This window comes from Branchiostoma floridae, chromosome 13 (genome assembly GCF_000003815.2).
Source record: "Branchiostoma floridae strain S238N-H82 chromosome 13, Bfl_VNyyK, whole genome shotgun sequence".
NCBI classification, from domain to species: Eukaryota; Metazoa; Chordata; class Leptocardii; order Amphioxiformes; family Branchiostomatidae; genus Branchiostoma; species Branchiostoma floridae.
Window position 1 is genome coordinate 8,475,297 of NC_049991.1, and position 15,158 is coordinate 8,490,454.

Below are 15,158 nucleotides of genomic sequence, written 5' to 3' on the forward strand. Positions count from 1 at the left end.
AAATGACTTTTGTTTGAGAGGGCATGATAGAACACATCAATATTGTCCCACATCGTGATTGATTTTGATACGTGAAAATTGATCGAAATTTTTTGGGGACAAATGATCTACAATATCCCTGTCACATAAGAGGAATGAATATAGTACAACACATCCACGCCTGTCCCATGGTACCTACAACTTGCTGTTGTGGTGAACCTATCATCTGATGGACATGACCAGGCTGTACAATTGTAGGTGTACAATATTGAATTAGAATTTATCAGGACAGCAACCAGGCTTTTAACTTAAGGCATGCATCCAGGCATCCTTGTTAATAAGAAATTAGACCCTCTGGACACCTAAATATGCCGCTTACCCTCAGGAACAGATTCTCTGCACAAGCACAAAATTCTAAATTGACCAGGGATGCTGCTAGGTCACATGTGACCTGTCTGACAATAACTTTGCGGTGTTCCACAAAATTTGTGCCTCAAGATGTAGGAAATAGTGAGTTCAGAGAATTATGAATTTTAAACTTTTCCAAGGTAGGATTTCCTAAGACCCCCTATTATATAGTTAACCCTCCTAAGCCCTCACTATACTGCAAGAAAGTTGGACCCCTAGGATAAAATCCTAGCTAAAAGTCTGACAGCAACAGGTACAGCCATGCATACAGGTCAACAACAGGTGTACAGGAAATTGGTAACAGGTGTGTGCCATCTGCTTGCCCTTTTTCTAATAAACAACGACAGGAATAGAGTTGGCAACAGGTCAAGAGCATATGTACAGCTGAGTGGCAAGCACTGTATGTATATTACATGCTTGACCTTTTTTAACCAATTTGTTGTCATTGGGGTTGACAACAGACTAAGAACATTACATGTGTGCAACAAAGTAGTAAATGGTGTGCAACATGGTTGTCTATTTCTAACCAATGCCAAGAATACAGTTTACAACAGGGCCGTGCTACCTGTTTTTCTATTTCTAACAGGTCAGGAACAGGTGTACAACAGACTAGTAACAGGTGTTCCACATGTTTGTCCTTTTCTGATGGATGAGTGGATTATTTTTGAATGACAGAAAAGTTGATAATGCTCTGTTTTACATGGCAAGAAAGGAGATCTAAGACTAGATAAGAACTGATAACAAGTGCCTGTGTCCAAAATTATTGGTATTATCAGTGATGTCTATTACGTCTATTACCCAGTTATTGTTTGGCCTTGGGTGGTTTAGGGCTGTGTTTTAATTTGTCCTTGTCGAAGAATTTTCGTTCAGGTCTGGAACAAGGTTTTTGATCCATACCATCATGGTAAAATACAAATGAATTGAATTTCATGAGCCAAAACTTATTACTCTTCCTCATAAGCACAAGAGATATCCAACATTAGTTACACATTTACACAATATCTTATAGTACTAGTATGTCCAGGACACAAGATATCAAAGCCCAAAATTCTGTTGCAGTACCTAGAAAAGTCACCAGGAGGCACAAAAAAGGTAACTTGGTGGAAACAGACAGACAGACGCACACATACATTGATACATGCATAGTCATAACTTCATGTGAAGAATGGTGTGCCATCCTTAATAGGCATTGTAAGAAGAAGTAGAGGTCCAGGATTTTTATATAAAACTTGGGAGATGGTCCAAACAATCATCATATAACTTAAAGGTAAATCATCTAGTACCCTTTTTATGTTATATCTAAAAGCTGCACAGAAAAGTATTACCCATAAAAAACAGTGACCTTTTTACCTTACCTTGCTTTGATAACTATTTCACTCTCTCCTGAAAATATGTTAATTTCTTATAAGAATGTTAATGAATAATTTGAAATCAAATTATGAATATGATAATCACTGTGATCATAAACTATCAATCTTTTGTTATTTTTTGTGTATTTAATTTGTGTTTTAGATTTGATACTTCTAATGCATGTCAGATGTTTGATTGATTTGTTAAATATCATATGCTACGTTTCCTATAAAGAACTTTAAAGTTCATAATTAATGCTGTGAAAAATAGATAATAAACAAATAAACTGAAAATTCATTCCTTAAAAAAGACTGGAGCAACACAGTCAAAAATTCGGGTAAGTTAAAGATTCTTTGTCGTAAAGAAATAAAGTCTAATTTTTTCTACAATCATGGCATGAAACAACAAGATAGTTTATCATTTACTGCATGTTAATTATTACGCAGATATTATTTTAAACAATTATGATGAAAGTTAAACTTCACAGATTCGTGTGAAACCTGAACCTAAAAGTGACCACCTCTACAAGAGGACCACCTGGCCACGATTTGGCGGTCCCTTTGATTATGATATCAAAAATCATTTAGCAGTTTTTAATAAAATTCAAAAGTTTTATGTTGCAAATAAATGTCTTTGTTGCTTATGAATATGGTACGATAATATACAATGTGTAGCAAATGAAGACTTCAATATCAAGGACCATTCTAAGAAACTAAATTGACCCTACTCTACACAATTAATCTATGAGATATGTGTCAACTTCTTAAGCTTACCTTTACAGGGCTCGAAATCCTTTTTTTCTGGATACCTGCACTGGGGCAGGTAACATTAAAAATTACCTGTACCAGACAACTTTTACCTGCACCACTATGAATTTAGGAAGTATTTTTTTCTTTTATTCTTCATAGATGGTATTGTCAATGCAGCTCATAACAATCCAATGGCATATACACTACATCGTAGAACATTTATGTATAATACCCAGTACATGGACCAGTGCAGGTTAAGTGCAGGTAGACATCAGAAATACATGGCACACAGATCCAATTTTACCTGCACTAAAGCCCCGGTCACAAAGCGCGTACGATTCCTTGCGATTCCTTCCGATGCGCAGGATAATCGCAGTGCGACGTAAGTCGGAAGAAAATCGGAAGCAATGGTTTAAGTATATAAAGCCGTGGTCACAAAGCGCGTAGTGGATCGTACGATGAGGTCATAAGAGCGTGCCTGCGTCAATCGCAGTGGATCATAGTAAATCGGGGAGCGTCGTATGGCGAAAAATAGAGCTGAAATGGATTTTGAACATGTTCAAAATTTCGCTATCGTCGTAAGATTTTATTTGCCCCCATAGCAGAGTTCATTACGGCAATTTTTGTCTACTGATGAGGTTATAGATTTATGATTTTTTAGCATGTTGTGATGGTTTCAGTTTTCCCTAATATTGTCGATATTGACGAAAAGGGGAAATATATCAGTCGCAACTGCCACAGTCGCAACCAGAGAACAGCGCGCCACGCACAGGTGATGCAGACAAATTGTTTGATCGCTTCATGCACGTGAGTTTATAATTAGATCAAATCTCAGCTCTCGTCGGTCTTGGGTCAGTTTACCATAATCGTAATAACCATGGGGACAACTCGAACATAAAGGCAGGCTCTATGAGTCGGAAATATATATGATATAATTCTTATCAGTTGATTTTTGTATGATGGCATCTTTTTGTTGATAGCATATCATGATCATGACGATCTTCGAAAGAGCCTGACACGTAGAGCCGGCAAGCAGACCGAGATAACCATACCAGTACTCACGCTTGATTTGAACTTTTGCTTGTAATACTCTTGTTGTCATGGTCTTTTTAAATTTATTTTTACAGTTAAAGATATTATAGGAAGGTATTAAACAGCTAATGTCCACATTTTGTTGGTTAAAGAAGCACAAAAGCGGTCAGACGGCTATACAGAAGAGACACAAGTGAAAAATCGTGCGACGCTGGAAAAATTTTGAACACCATCCGATGCGTTGCGATGGTTTGCGATGCTTACGATTTTCTTGCGATGTACTGCGCTCATCGTACGATATGCGGAATAGTCCATCGCAAGGAATCGTACGCGCTTTGTGACCGGGGCTTAACCTGCACATGCAGGGGGTATTTCAAGCCATGCTTTAGTAAAGACTCTCATACACTCATCACATCTTCTTCTTTGCTCCTGATCACTCCCCAACCAAGGTTGGTACTGGGATGGGAGTTAAACGGTAGTTCACCTTTATCTGTGGGGTGACCTTTATCCATTGTCTTTAAAAACAGCAAGTCTGCTGACAGTCGTTTCAAATTTGCAATATTTTCAAAATGAACACCGTTGACTTTATATCACTAAATTACGTTTTTTGTACAAACAACGAATATAGGTCACCCTCGGATATAGGTAACTAGCATTACAGGTAGACTGGAATCCGTCATATCCCACCATCCTTACTCCTTGGATTGCATCAGAGCAGAAGATGACTTTCCAGACTATAAAAGAATCATAGTCGGCTGCAGATTTTGGAGACTTTGAGGCAACTTTTCAGACCATCCCCCAACCACAGATTTCCTCGCTCACAACCATACTCCCAACCACGGTCTTGAAAAGTCTGCTATATGTCTTTTGTCTGAGAGGAGACGGACCATAAGCCTTTAGATTGCACAGCACTAAATGTTTCCCGATAGGAGTCTTCAGTAGCACACAAGGGAAATGTCTGACCCGGTGCTTAGAACCACCAATTCAACTTAAGGATTTAACGTCTCAATACTACCTATATAGCTATCTTCACCAGACCTATCCGTTATACAAAGTATGTGATGTGAATATTCATTTTTCATCCATCCATATTGAGACCCCTGTATAGCCAAGTGTAGTTTAATTTTTGACAGAACAGATAAAAGAAGTCAAGTGTCGAACAGCCTCATACCGCCATGAAATATTTAGAGCCCATTTCACATATTACATGTTCTACTCTCATATGCCATCTTCATCAACTTCAACTGTTCATTTACTGCGTGCCTGTGGGAACAAATTTGTACCAGAGCCAACTCAACTCAACCTTCCAACTATGGACACACACCAACACAACAAACAGACAGACCTTCTTTTTCATGGATGTAATGAAGGCAATTTTAACAGTGTAATGTTGTTATTAATGCTAGTGCACCTTTATCCGATGGACGTTGTTTTCAAATTGCAGTAAGTACATTGCAGTTTAAAACTACCATCTGTCGGCTTGATGTGCCTGAATACCGTTTTGAAAAACAGCGGATAAAGGTTACCCCGTGGATAAAGGTGAACTAGCATTACAAGTACAACCATTAGAATATTATCTTTTCCTCTAGGATTCATTTTGGATCCATTAGAAGGAAAATAGGTGATTGTGTGTTTACTGTGTTTCTTCTCTCCGATGACAGGACCCTCGCAGCAAGCACAAGTTCAAAGTTCACACCTATGGTAGTCCCACCTTCTGTGACCACTGTGGGTCCTTGCTGTATGGGCTGCTCCACCAGGGCATGAAATGTGACTGTAAGTTACTTTTACATCCTTTTTCTTCATAGTAGGTCCAAAAAAATTTCGAGATTTTTCTAAATAATTTTTTTTTCCAAAAAATTTGAAATTTTTACAAACAATTTGAAATTTTTCCAAACAATTTGGAAATTTTTCCAAGAATTTTGAACTTTTCCCAAAAAGTTTCAAAATTCAAAAATCTCGAAATTTATTTTGAGATTAGTTTTTAATGAAGCATGAAGACTTCTGGGGAGGGTATAATGATGCATTATAGAACCTTCCCACAAAATATCTTACACATACTTTAGGTATAAAATTTGAAAGTCTAGAAGTCCAAACCCTATTTAGCTCAGTCCAATTTTAATCTGCTCGCTGTTTTCTATGTCATGAAATAAGCCACCTCAAGTTCCAAATGCACAGTTTTTATACAGTCTAGGTGCATTGTGGTCAAAGGTCAAGTTAAGGTCCTTTTTCTTAGAAGTCTTAGATGTGTTTGAAACATTTCCACTTCAATGTTTATTTTACTTCATCTTTGACCTTAATCACAATCCCTTGTGGCGATAGGTTTTTTTTACCTACAAAGCTTAATATGTGAAGTCCAGTAATTGTTCATTTGCATAATGTCATTCCTGAGCTGAGTACAATAAACTTTCTATCTGCTATAAGGACCAATTTAAGTTGGTTTATCTATTGATAAGCATTATTCGACAACGTCTTGTACTCAGTGAGTCTTTAAGTGGCTGTTAGGCAATTTTAGTTCCGTACGGTTTCCAAGGAGGCTTATGATGACAATACCAGCTGTCAAAAAGAATAAGTGGAAACCCTTTTCATTGTGAGATAGCTGCATTAAATACACACATCCAGGACTGTTGTAATTTTAACATACAACAAATGTGAAGCCCTTACCTGATGACATGTATATGCGATTCTAGTGTACACTGAATATACCAGTAGGAACAGGTAGCTCATTCACAAGCACTTAATATAGGTTGAGCAAGGTTGAATTCAGGACACAGCAGCAAGAAATAGGGACAGCCCTAATGTAATGACACCCCTATGTTATGATGCCCCTACATTTGTATGTGCCCACACCTCTACGTTCTTACGCCCGTATGATCGATACATGTGAGTTTGTGGTTGTAGAATTATGTCAAGACCTCTATAGGCAGGGGTGTTGGAACATACAGTGGTGTAATTGCAAGGAATATATATTGAGAAAAACCCTTCAAAGTCAGGGTTGTTGACAGTCACCAGTTGCATGCAGAAATCTGCCCAAAACCCTTCCCAACCCGTTGGTTTTCTGTTTGTTTACCTCCTTTTTTCAAAGAAGCTGACGTTTTATTTTCCAAGAAATTTTGAGCCATTTGGAGTATTTTGCACCAGTTAGAAGAAGACAAAGCAGTCCTGGGAACATGTGAGATGAGGTATGTATCATATTGTAGTTTGATTATTCAACTTTGGAAACAAAAGGATTTTACTTATTATGAACCATTGTCAACATGTGTATAGCGTGATATCATGTGTCTTTGAGTGAATGGCGACTGTAATGAGTTGTTTTTAGACTGTACGACTCTGATGAATGGGGTCTGAATATCTCATTCACCTATGCTAACAATATCTGGTATTGTCTCAAAAACTAATACAAGACTAGTCTTGATTAAATCAAATGTGAACCAGTTGAAAACGTTAAAAGGCCATTTGCTGTACCAACAACATGCATGACTGTATGAATGATACACAAAATCAGCTTTAAGTGCAATTGACATCAGTGACATCGAAATACAAAAATTCCTGATAGATGTACTACCATCAACCATAATAAGTATCATGCATTGAACATACTTTTGTACCAAATAAACATCTTTCTGATGATACATTTGAACTTCAAAGCTTGCAAGTCAAACTGCCAGCTCTTGACTCCTGAAGCCAGGCAATCATATTAAAGTCCTTTGATGGTCACAGTGAGAACGACATTAGGTATGAAACCTGTCACCGCGGCTTGCAAAGAACATTCTTTTGAATGGCAAACTAGTAATATCTTGCAATTATAGTGGGGTTACCCTTTTGTAAGATGTGCCCTAACTCCAGGCAAATTTTTTTTACTGACTTTCATGTGAGTAGGTACAAGACACCATATTTGTTGCCATTGACTATGTTGATTAGAAACTTTAAGGTAGATAAGAATAGTCTATTCACACAGGTGTTATTTGCATTCAAAATATACTTGCACACATCTCTTTTAAATTATTGTTTTGAAATAAGAAGTAAGAAAAATGTTCTTACAGTAAAAAAGTCTGAAGCTACATGTAGGGCATCCCCATCAAGTATATAATTACCATGATTGTGCACTGTTAGCTTCTAAGAACTTGTAAGCTGTAATGCAAAACAAAGCTGCCAGCTCATAAAAATGTGTGCTCAAATTAGTCTGATGTACATTGTGTAAGTGAGTGTTCAGTGTAAAATCTTGTAATTATATGATATTCTTCACCTAGTTTATTGCTGCATTGAAGCCATAAGGTCATATATTGTATTGCATGTAGCAAGCCTGTGTTTCAAATTCTTCACTGCTCACTGAACAGGTTCATCCTGATGACTGCGCCGGTGCTCCATGCTTCTTGGCTCAGCCCTCCTCACAGTCGGTGAAAAATTGGTATGTGGCACAGGTGGTTATCGCGACTCATCAGTTGTTGTGGTGCAGAACGCAATAAGGGGCCAGCAGGTGATCTCAACAAAGAAGGGTGAGGTACACACAGGTGATCCCCGTCAGCAGGACTTGTATAATTATACCTGACATTATCATCTTCTTCAATTTCCTGTAAATCTGGCCTATGAATAAATTGTTGTGTTTCTGATCAACATCATTTCTCAGATGCTATAATAATGCCACATATGAAAATATACAGTACATCAATTTAAACTTATTGGAAGGTACAAGACTTTGTTTGTTTGCTAGGGTCAGTTAGGCACCCGGAAAACCAACATTTTTCCTTGGCCTTAAAATGGATTAATCCAAATAAGCAAGCAGTAACATTAACTACCGAGTACTTGATCATTAAAAATCATGAAAGGGACTTCTTGTGGTAGAGTAGGCCATCAGATGAGTTTATGAATTTGAGAAATATTATTCAGGATCCAAAACATTTCAAGTGCTAAGTCAATATCAGGGAGTGGTGCTTGATATTGAGAATGTCATGAATTGACAAAGAATTATAGGGACATTTTAGATTTTACTGCAAGGTAGAAATAGCAGGGACACATAATAGTAATGTTGACATTTCATAATACAGTCATAATCACCTAGCTATGTGACTTGAGTTGATAAACTGAAGGTTTGACAGAAATAACAGATCCCTAAAATGGACGTCATCCATGACGTGCAGTTGACATGGCCTCATTTACTCATTCCAAGATGCTGTGATGCAGAATACACTGTACTCCCCCCTGAGAGTTAGTGAACCTTCCCCGGGGATATCAATTCTTGATAAGGTCCCGTCTTCTAGCATGTCGGTAATTAAAGTCTTGTCATGTTCTGCTCTCAGAGGGAGGCTTAACATGGTAATGCAGACGGTTCATTTAGAACATTAACCTCACTTGATACCCCCTGCATATCTACCCAATGATTAACCCCCGGTTACTTGTTACGCTTGCCCCGAAATATTTCTTTCGAGTGTAATAATCGCAACTGGTAGCTAATAAATCAAATCAGATTGTAATCTCTGTACCAGTAGAGGATGCATAGATGAATTGAAAACAACAGCAATATTAATTTTACTGATTTATATGCAAAGCAAAATTTCTGCATGTTGCAGGATAAAGGACAACAGACAATAAAAAGGATAGTGTGAGTGTGCATGCTGACATTTGGAGTTACTGTAAATCTGGAAATATTTATGGTAGTTTTTTTTTTTTTGGCATTGGTAACCTGTCCACCATGAATTCATGACACTGTGAATATGAACTGTCACCAATGTATATTACAGAAATCTTTCAATCAAGAACTAAAAAGACATTGAAAATCTCTGTTTTCCTTTCTACTGTAAAATAATTCCCTGGGGAAATGAATTGATTTAAAGTATGCTTTTTTCTGATTTGTTGATGTATTAAGGGAAGCAAAATTGTTGCGTTTTGCAAGATGGGGAACAACGGACAATAAACGGGATTGTGTGTATGGTGACATTTAGAGTTTTGTTAGCCTGATTTGCTTACAAGAGTGGTGAATCATAAAACTTTTATTTCTATTTCAATCCCGTTCTTCGTAACCATGCAATTATAGCCACAGCCAATTAAAGAAATGCCAAACACATCAATCTATCTAGTAAAAGACATAAAAGCCCTGATTGTGGTAACAAAGGAGGGATTCATGGATGTATGAGCGTGTGTCCCCATTACATGCTATGAATGATTATCTAATTACTTATCTGTAATAATGTTGCTCAGTATAAACCTTAAAGTGTCCTCCAGCACTATCCTCAAACTAATCTTAGACCTCAGTTAATTAGTCATTTTAATACTTGAAGCTTGATAGCTTTTGTAGTTATTAGGCATAGTTTTTTATGACCAGTTACCTATACCTGACCCAAATGTCATTTGAAGTCATCCCAAGTCCCTTGGATGTCATAATTTTCAGGCCTTGAAATGAATAATGAATCAAGGGGTGACCTTTGCATCACCTTGGGACTGCTCTTCTTACAAAAGAAGGTGACATCAGGTAATGAAAATGGAATTACACAAACTATGAGAATGTGTCCCTGTCACAAAAATTCAACTTCATGAAAGGGTTATTTCATTGTTGCAGAAGCATTGTTTATGCATAGAGGACAAATGTTCTGTAAAGCTGCTTTTAAATATGAAAGATCAAAAAAAATTTATTTCTTTGCAAAATTCTGGAACTGAAAGCAAGAAATCTTCAAAGAAATCATGTACAGATATTGGATTATTAATGTATCAACAAAAACATCTTCATTCTTCATATGAAGAAAATTTTTGCAATAGCAAACTAAACCAATGGTATTTCTGGTGTGTTTATTGCAAAGTTAAAATTTTGTCTTCCTGCTGAAATGGAATTACTTAAAAACCTCTCAAAAGCAAGCTTTAGGTGAGAAATTTCCATAACATCCAATTTTCTTTTTACAAAGTGAGGAAAAGCTTATTCTTATCTCAATATTCTATTAAGAAAAAGGTCGCATTAATAGTTAGAGATGTGTCATTGTTGCTGTATTGCATTTACAATTGGTAATTTTGTTTCTCTCCAGAATGCTCATGAGTGCCAAGTATTAGAATACTGCCACTCTTATGCAATTGATCGATCATATACCATGATAGAACAACTTTGTGATATCCAGCTACATGTGTGCACAAGAGTAAATCTATGTCAATGCTCATCTATCTTAGTATATTTTTTGCATCATGATAGTTGCATCATGATAGTTGCATCATAATAGTTGCATCACAGTCAATAGATGGGTATACTTGTGAAGTGCCCAACTGAACCATACGGTATCCAGACATCAATGCAAGAGGATGCAAGGCTGATATCTTTGATCCAATGATGAATTAGTGTCTATGTCCAAGACAGGCACATGTGTGTATTTCATAAGAACTGTGTTGTAAAATTAGATGCATCCATATTGTACTTGCATTAGATTTGTTGAAAGAAAATCAAAGTATATAATCCAAGTCACTCTAAATCTAATGCAGCCAGGGATTGCGTGTCACAGTAGTGGCAGAATAGTTTAGGCCTATCATCCATTTAATGAATCATAACTATATGCTACAACAGAATGATGTAGGATCTCTGTTAGAAGTGTCATTAATGAGCATTGCTGTTTTAATTGTGAGAAAAAGATTTGAACAGACAATGGAAGGATGACATGCAACAATGCCTCGGGATTCAGCACCAGGGACAGATACTGGATGCAGTTACTGTAACTTGTTACTTATCATTGTTTGCCCTTTGTCATCGTGTAGGTATTGCAGAATATGATTTCCTTTCCTGAGTTGTCACTCTTTTAAATTACACCATTTACATTGTACATGAAGACAGCTTAGAAAAACTGTAAACGATACACTGTAATCAATTATGATGTCTGTTTATTTTTATTATAACGCCAGCATTTTCTAGTTCATTCGTGTCACATATTTGTACCCTTGTAGAAATATACAGAAGATTGAAATGAATTGTATTTTGTTTTCAATCTAAGGTAATGTGCTGGTCCTGGAGAGGAAAATATCTAAACTGCTGTGTGTCTATTTCCTTGCACAATTATGAAAAAAAATGAGTTAGAATGGATTGTAGTTGAGATTTTTTTGTTTGTCCATATATATATATTACATAGTAGTCCTATGGCCTACTCCATAACTGATAGTAAATATGAACTACTTTGTTTTGAAAAATACATGCATCCACAGTGTTATTTTCCTTATAAAAAGACATTTGCTGTAATAAAAAAGAAATTTTAAATGTTTTTAGGCTCTTCTTGCTGATAAGGTATCTTTCATAACAGCTGAGGTGTAACTTTTTGCATAATTGTGTTATTGTTATCAATTTTTACTTCTGCGCCGGGCTAGAACTTAAGAGATGACACAATATTCCATCAATGGCAAAGAGATCACTGCAACAGAAAGCATTGTTTATCATTGTTGAAATGTTATTAAAGTTCTTTCAGTGTATTCATTTAGCATTCTAAATTTGGTACATGTTTGCAAATTAAGTAGGCCATACAAAATCTTGACAAGACTGACCAAAACAACTGCACCATGCAGATTATGCAACTGAAAAAATATTGTGTATACACTTGATGTATTGCCACTGTGAGCTTTCCCACAAATGGTTTGCTGCAAAATAGCTTGGGTAATGACTTTCTAGAGTGGTAACAGCCTGGGCGGCACATTTGTATGCTGCAAAATATGCCTGGCTGACGAACATTACCTTATCGCCCAAAGAGACGTATTTTATCTAAAAGCCCCGGCCATCTCTTTGCTTGATTGGAGGTGCCGTATGTATTACGCATGCATTCCTTGATGAGTAACCTACTTGAAGGATGTTGAGACAATATGACTTTGTGGTCGGAAAAATGTGTTATGTTAGAGGTATTGGATGTAAACCACACTACTTGCTTGTTGTGACAATATGACTTCATGAACAAAAAAGGTTTCATCTTAGAACTATTGGCATGAAACCACAAACAAGGTTTCATGTGTTGGATGTAAACCACAATACACTTGCATGTTGAGACAGTACAACTTTGTGAACAAAAAAAGGTTTCATCTTCAAGTGTTTGGATGTAAACCACTACTCCAAACCTAAATTATGCATTATGCAATCTCTTTTAGCCATTCCAAGCTAAGCATAAGGGAACAGTGTTGACTGCACAATGTTATGAAGTAGTATTATATTGACGGTTTCAGTCTTGCCGACCGCTAAGCTACTCATTTATAAGCAATTTGTCCAATCTTAGGTCTTAGCCTGACGTCACATGTGATAATACTACCAATTCATCAACATGGATGCATCACATTATAGTCCTGCAAGAGAAGTAGCCACTGTTTAGTGAGGAAGCAGACAGACCAATTCAGCTGTCGAACCTTTGCTTTGTTTGTTTTTCAAGAAACCTTGGCAACAGAAGTGCCTTAGGTTTTTTTGTAGCGGTAGCTAGGTGATTCATAAGACATCAATTACTGTCAGTCTTCCCCCTTAGGGAACTCCTGGTCTTTGAAGATGCCCCTGTTTTGTGGACACTGGCCATTTGTGAAGAAATGGCTGTGGTCCATCAGTTGTACAAATGCCTGATGGAATCAATTCTGGTGTTTGCAGGCTAAGAAGGAATCCATGCATGTTGATGTTGTAGCCTGGTTGATCAAAGGCCTGATATTGACCTTCCTGGTATGAAGAACAAGAAAACAAATCTATATGAATGCTAGTTCACCCATATCCGTGGTGTAACCTATTCTGTTGTATTTAAAAAAAGGATCTAATGATATCAACTGGACGGATGGCGGTTCCAATTTGCAATGAACAATGAGTATTTTCAAAATATTGCAGTTTGAAACCATCATGATTGTCGACTTGATACCCTGAAGAACACTGTTTATAGCAACAATGGATATGGGTTATCTCGCGGATGAAGGTGGATTAGCGTTAGATGCTACCAACTAGCAAATGAATCTTGATGCCTGCGTACAAAGTATTATGTAACCAGGTAACTACGCTCTGTTATCATCAACCAGAGAATACTCATGATCACAGTTGATGATGTGGAATTTTAGCAACAACCCCCTGCCACACACACGCACACACACACACACACACACACACACACACACACACACACATATACACACACACGCACACACTCAATTTTTAGCTAAAAGCACTGGTCTGAATTTTTTCCATCAATATTGCAAGGTTTGGTCTTTTATTTCATTTTGTACTTTCATACCATGAACATGATATATATCATTAAGATCTATCTACAACTTGACAGCTATGCCATAATAACACCCTAAAAATTAACCTTTTTGGGCAAAGGAAAAGAGTTACTGAAACAGATGTTGATGTAGTGGTACAGCAGGCAGCAAGTATTTCACTCACAGGTCACAGAATGTGCCGGACATCGGACTTTGGCAGCAGGCCCACATGTAAATGAGCCGTCGCACATTCGGAGATGTTCAAGCAGGCTGAATCAATATTTTTATCATGTCCGGAGTCTGCAGCTATAAATCCCAGAATCTGGCCACATGAAACCAAATCCTTGGTTCCCTGACTATTTTTCAAAAATGAATTAATGGAAAGATTTTGATAAAGAACTGATGAAGAGTTTCTTGGTATTTAAACCACAAACAGAAGATTCATATACATAGCTACATTATTCAGGGAATGACTTGAAGCAATGTGCTAGAAACTTCAGTATTTAGTCTTGAATTGTTTTTGTGTAGTAAGTTATAACCAACTTCTATAAAGATGAAAATGCCAGGTCAGTTCTCCAACAGAATTGGAATTAATCAGAAATGGGCTAGTTGTCCTTATAATAATTGGTACCTTGTTTAGAAAAATGCAGTGTTGAGTCCTCTGTCTCAAAATGGGCTTTTGTGAGATGAAATAAAATCTTGACTCTCTATGGCCCCTTCCACATTGGATGAGATAGTGGTGTATAATTTATAAGATTTGCTAATGATGTATTACTCTCCAAGTGGACTGTGGATTATGAAGAAGAGACATTACATCTTAAGATGAGAGCTTGGATAAGTAGGTATTTGATTGAGACTTAGTATATAATACCTAAATTCCTCACTACTCCACAGACAGAGTTGTTTTCCCTTTTTTTCTTTCCTTTCTTCCAATAATGATGTAGAATCTGACCTATCAACCTACCTTTAATTATATAACACTTCAAATTCCTGTGTGACGCATAGATCCTTTGATACTATACTTGTAGATTCATTTGTCGATATACATAGGGATATACACATCGTATGAATGCAGTTTTGTTGGGCCATTTTGTCCAACTGGTGAATTTTCAGTAGGCAACAAAGACTTACAGCACAGCTTACCTAAATGCATTGTTAGGCAATATTGGAAATGTAAAAAAATAATGCAAATTTATAGAAATTAGTTGCAAATTTTGACTTAATGTCCCAAGTATATTTGTACATTTAGCCACAATTAAATCTTACAGTTTGCAACATAAATTATTTTGTGTCAAATTTTCTCATAAGTTTTGTATCTTTTCCTATTGTCGTAATTCCAACACCCAAATTTTCAGATGATATCTTAGACTCATTGTTCATAGAAAATGTTTAAGTGTATGGGTAAGAACACAGCCTGTATACATTTGTACATGAATCAAGCAGGTTGCCATGCATTCCTCAGCTGTGCCGTTCACCCGC

The 15,158-nt window shown here is 36.8% G+C and overlaps 1 protein-coding gene across 4 annotated transcripts in view; it reads left to right on the forward strand.

The window, feature by feature from the left end:
• LOC118428737 (protein kinase C alpha type-like) overlaps nucleotides 1-15,158 on the forward strand; it is a 68,349-nt gene that overhangs the window by 36,430 nt on the left and 16,761 nt on the right. For all 4 annotated transcript variants that reach the window (XM_035838917.1, XM_035838915.1, XM_035838914.1 and 1 more), the window contains exon 5: nucleotides 5,180-5,291. In XM_035838917.1, the coding sequence (XP_035694810.1) occupies nucleotides 5,180-5,291 (112 nt within the window). The remainder of the gene's footprint in view (nucleotides 1-5,179; nucleotides 5,292-15,158) is intronic.